The sequence below is a fragment of the Ctenocephalides felis genome, unplaced genomic scaffold (assembly GCF_003426905.1).
Source record: "Ctenocephalides felis isolate EL2017-DRISC unplaced genomic scaffold, ASM342690v1 CF-g0.4_SCAFFOLD_01492, whole genome shotgun sequence".
NCBI classification, from domain to species: Eukaryota; Metazoa; Arthropoda; class Insecta; order Siphonaptera; family Pulicidae; genus Ctenocephalides; species Ctenocephalides felis.
Window position 1 is genome coordinate 44,688,093 of NW_020537646.1, and position 5,474 is coordinate 44,693,566.

A 5,474-nucleotide genomic window follows, 5' to 3' on the forward strand; every position below is an offset into this window, starting at 1 on the left:
TTGTTCTAACGGTCACTACATACCCTCATTTTTCGTATTTTCTAGTCAAATAATGAAAATCTTATGATGAATGCTCCAGCTGAGAGCATCGGTGAGGCCCAGCCAAAAGTGTGGATAATTAGTGATTTTTTTCTTGCAATATCTAAGAATATTCGTCAAACACAAATGTACAGACATTCCAGAATGTGGAAATGGCTACATATGTGTTTAATGCTGGTTATTTTGAAATGTCCGGTACTAGGTGCCACTTTGTAAAATCATATTTTTTGTTACCAAAGTTTTATTGATAGTATTAATTATTGTTTAGCAAAGATTGCGTTTTTGTTAATTTAGTTTGATTTCTAATTTGTTATCTAAGATAAGTCATAATTTAATAAACATGTCGTAAATTTTTTTTGATTTATTTATAAATAATCTTAGGTGTCCGGCACTCGGAGACTTTCCCCTATATATTAAATGTAACAATCCAAAAAGATTTTTGCTAGATTTTTGCTAACGTGGACCCCTTGAAAGTTCTCATGCACACTTGGGGATCCATATGGACCACTTTAGGAATCACTAGTTTAGACAGTGTAATTGTGTAATTTTGTCAATATTTTTAAGAGTAATTGAAATATTATTTTGTACATGGGAACCATATTTAACTTTATCATAAAATAACTTGAGATTATGTCGAAAGCTAAATAATACAAGTTACTACCGAAAGTAGATGTTTCAATTTCAACACAATTAATTTAGAGTATAGCAATGACATATGCTTTTTAAATTAGTTATCAATGAAAAGGCATATATTTACACAGAATCTCTAAATTGAATTAAGGTATTCTTTTAGTCTCCATTCCTTGCACTTTGATGATTTTGAAAGATACTTTAATAAAAAAGTACAAAAGATATGGAAGAATAATAATGTAACGAATTTTGTGCTAGTATTAAATGTGTTTTGCATCAGAAATCATGGCAAATTTTTCTTACACCTCTTATGCGTCGGAATTTCAAACAAGAATGCCATTATTCGGATTGGATTACAATAAGTGATAATCAGTATGAATTCAAAACAATAAATGTTTTACAAGCGTGAACTGGTTTGTTCGCTTCGCAAGTGTACCAAATTTTATGCGATTTTTTTACTAAATTTATGATAAATATCTAGTCATCATAAAACAATAAAATATTTATAAATATCAGTGTACATATTTTAAATTAATAATAATATAAATTCTAATAAATAAATTTAATTAGAGATAATTTATTAACCAAAATGAATAAGGAAAAACGTATACCTCGCACATATGGTGATCGAACTTATGTTCATGGTTGGGACATCAAACGCCTCTCATATCCAAAGGATCATGATCCTTATTGCCCGCCTGGAGGAAAATTGACATTTGCAACTCATGATAGATTTGGTACTTATAAAAGTCTTGATCTAAGCATAAATATCAATAGCCTTGGTTTTGCGAACAGTACTCATATCTCTAAATATAGTTTTATGATTCCAATCATAATTTCATAGTGTAAAGGTTGATGTTAAAAATTAGCAAAAACCTGAAGCTTTAATTTATCTCTATTAATAGCTTACAATGCCAATACCATGAGATATATCAAATATTTTTTTATATTATTTTTATCATAAAAAGCATGGTTGTTAATAAGCAATTAAAAGATATAATAAAATTATGTACATACATCGACGTGAAAATATTTCACAATTTATAGCTACACAGAAATAATCAGATATATGCAAATTTTTTCTAGGTGAAGATTTCATTGGCCATACGCAAGCAATTTTTTCTTAATAACTTAATTAACAAAAACAAAATAATTTATCAACTACTATGGAAAAATAGTAGTCAAATTGATGTATCACAAAATCAAAAATTTTCACCATAAAACAATCGATACCGGGCATTTATAGTTGTGTACATTAAGTAGATTAAGAGTTGTGGAAACTAAGGTAGTTTTTAACTTCCCGAAGAAAAAGTTTGTTTTCATCAGAAAATCTTAAACAGCTTGACCGATTTCGATGAGGACTATCGTTTGTATCTCGATGAAACTGTCGTTTGTCAGTTTCACGATTGGCCGAGCCGTTTCTTCGTGAATAGCAGAAAAGTGAAAATATTTTCGTCCACGTTTTAGCCTACAACTCTAAATCGATTTTAAAATTTCGAAAACTGTTCGAAAGGTATTAAAAATTAGTTGGGGGTTCGACCTGATCAGTTTTTGGTAAAGATTTGCTGTTATAAGATCTTGTAATTAACTGTTGAAAATTTTTTTTCGACGCTTTTTATGATTTTTTTTGTTGACGATAGATATCATGGTCTTCTAAATCATACTAAAATATTGCGGCCCTACGACAAGTCGTTTAATTTAAAAGATTCGTCAAATTTTGCAAAAATTTAGGGCCCGATTTTTATTTGGCGTTGGTCAAAATTAAATCTTTCATCGATGTTTTCTTAAAACAGTCTGAACCGATTTCAAAAATTTGAAAGCCATACTATGTATCCCGATGAGGGCTATTGTTTTGCAGTTTTGTGCGACGATCGGCCGAGACGTTTCCTTATAATTAGCAACAAAGTGAAAAATTTCACGTTCACGTTTTAGGCAAAGATTGATTTTATTCTAAAAAATTCAAAAGTTATTCGAAATATAATTTTTGTAAGCTGTGCGTACTGATTGTTAAAAAAAAGTTTCGATGTTTTTTTATTATGATAGATATTGCGATCTTCGAGAACATACTGAAACTTTGCGGTTCTACGGCAAGTAGTTTAATTCTTAAAATTTGTCAAAGTTTGAAAAAATATAGTAAAAATTTGTGTCAAAAATTGCTTTCGTAGTGTAATGAGTCAGATATTCAATTCCTCAAAATTTGGAATAATAAACTAAAATTTTAGGACATGTGTGCAATATAAAATTCAATTGAAAATCACAATGTTTAGTTTTAAGTAAATGCAAAACTTTATTTTTGAAATAAAGAGTTGAAAATTTTATCTAAATATCTCAATTTCAGTTGATTACGTCAATTATAACACATTTTGTGAAGTTCATTGAACTTGCCTTAAGGCTAAATGCCACTTTCAACTAGTTTTTTGTTATTTTCTAGGTACTGAGCCAAGTACTCCTTTCCCTATAAGCGAAACTCGCTACATGCTGGAGCAAATTAAAACCCATGAAGAACCCATGATCATCCGTCGTCCGATGATCAATTTTACAACTTATCCGTATACAGATACTCCTGATAGAAATTTGAATGAATCGGACTTTCCCCAATATCCCAAAAATTATGGGTATCAGGATTATGTCAGCACAATGCAATATGACTATCGAGCTCCCAGGAATTTTGTCAAAAGACCTTTAGTAATGGCTAACCCGCCCTACATGATGAACCAAAAGGTCGTATAATAATTGACTCATAATAAAATAAAAATAAAAGAAAATAAAAAAATAAATAAAAAAAGTACGAATATTATGCGAAATTCCTAATGAAATTAGAAACGCAAACGTTAGAGTTACCAATAAGCAATACAGTTGTAAAATGATTCACATAAATTTAAAAACCTTCAACATTTGAAAAAATTGTACATAAATAAATTCGCGTGGTACAAAAATATTCAATATTTATATTTAGAGATGATTTAGAATTAATTCGACGTTTCTATCTAATTTTCCGTAAAAATTTATCTGAATTGTAATTCTTATTATACTCGTATTTATATTTATTTAGAAACCATTCAAAAATAATACTAAATTAATTTCGTAGACTCATTCCCTCTTAAGGCCGGCTAAAGGTGTTTGGGTTCCTCCACATTTTGGTATAGTTAAATTTGATGACGATTCTGCTGTTATGAAACCATCTAAGAGTGCAGAAGCCACCCAACAACTCAAAAGATTTCGGTAATATAAATATGTTTATCTTTTTTTTTTTATATGTATACAAATATCCTAAACCCTAAATCAATTTATAGATACAACTCCTATGATCCATTTCAAGGAAAATATCAAATAGAATTAAATTCTACATGAGCTTCAAAATCGCCAACATACATACTACCAAACTTAGTATTCTTTCAAGAACAACCAAATTATTGATGTATAATTAATTTTAGCTTCTATTAAATTGTTTTGTGTAGATTTTTTTTTACAACTAGAAATATGTATTACTGCTGTTGTGAAAATTAATATAGTAATAGTGAAAGTGATTTTTTTGTATCAAAACAGACATTTTCCTTCGCATAGCATAGTATGTGTGATTAATTTGCGATAAATAAATTTAACGTTTGAGTCTAGTTTAATGTGTTTTTTACTATAAATTGTGATGGAAAAACCACGGCTGCAATTTTGGTGACAATGATCTGATTTTTTTTATGGAATTGTGTCATCGTATACAATTGTCGTAGTTAATTCATATTTTCTTATATATAAAAATGAATCGCAAAATGTGTTGGTAAGCGCATAACTCAACAACGCCTGGACCAATTTGGACAATTCTTTTTTTTAAATGTTTGTTTTAGGGTTTTAAAGTCCAAGGATGGTTCTTACTGTGAGAAAAAATCGAATAGTTGCCGGAAAAAACCCTAAAAACAGCCCTTTTTCACATACAAACGTTAGTATTTTCATATTCTTGCTATAGGATACGGAATATTTACTCAATTCAATGGAGCGTTTTGGGTCTGAATTATTTTACTGTGGTCTAATTCGTATGAAATTTGGAATGATGGACAGCCCTTCCAGTGGTGTAATTTCATTTTTTTTTTCAAAATAACGTCGGATATCAATAATAGAACTAATTATAAGAAAAAAATGTTTTATAATGTTTTTCAAAAAAGCAAATACTCATCATTTTATTTAAAGCAGTTGTACATTTAAGATCCTTTTGGGTCGCTGTATATATATATATATTTCGGTATGGACTGTAGTGTTAAAAAAACAATAATTTTTAACTAATTGGTAATATTGGTTATTAAAAAAATGGAACTTTTGAATTGTAAACATAAGTACAGGACAACGTCTATCGGGTCATCTAGTTATATATATGCACTATATTATTCACTCTAGTCTATCAATTTTATTCACTGTAGTTTGCTCATTAACTTCCCGAATGAGAAGTTTGTTTTTATCAAAAAATCCTATTTACTAATTTTACGTTTTCTCGAAGTTTTAAGCATTCTGAGACGATTGAGACCAAACTTGAAAAAAGTATGTGCGTGTGTATGTATGGTGTGTATGTGAGCGGAGTTTTTACATTTCGTCGATGTTTTCTCAAAAACGATTAAACCAATTTCGAAAATTTAAAAGCCTTTTGATGTAGCTCGATAAGGACAAACGTTTCTCAAATTTGCGTAGCAAAAAATGTAAAACTTTTTTTCCACATTTAAGCTCACTAAGCTGAATCGATTTTGAAAAATCAAAAGCTGTTCGACAGATGTTAATTAAGAAATATACTGATTAGTTTTTGCTAAAGATCCGCCGAGTAGTTT

At 29.4% G+C, this 5,474-nt stretch overlaps 1 protein-coding gene across 1 annotated transcript in view; it reads left to right on the forward strand.

The window, feature by feature from the left end:
• Positions 1-4,076, forward strand: part of LOC113370713 — a 245,032-nt gene extending 240,956 nt beyond the window's left edge. Inside the window, exons 3-5 of the mRNA XM_026611407.1 lie at positions 3,101-3,390; positions 3,758-3,891; positions 3,963-4,076. Of these exons, the coding sequence (XP_026467192.1) occupies positions 3,101-3,390; positions 3,758-3,891; positions 3,963-4,020 (482 nt within the window). The 3' untranslated portion in view covers positions 4,021-4,076. The remainder of the gene's footprint in view (positions 1-3,100; positions 3,391-3,757; positions 3,892-3,962) is intronic.
• The last annotated feature ends 1,398 nt before the right edge of the window (positions 4,077-5,474 follow it).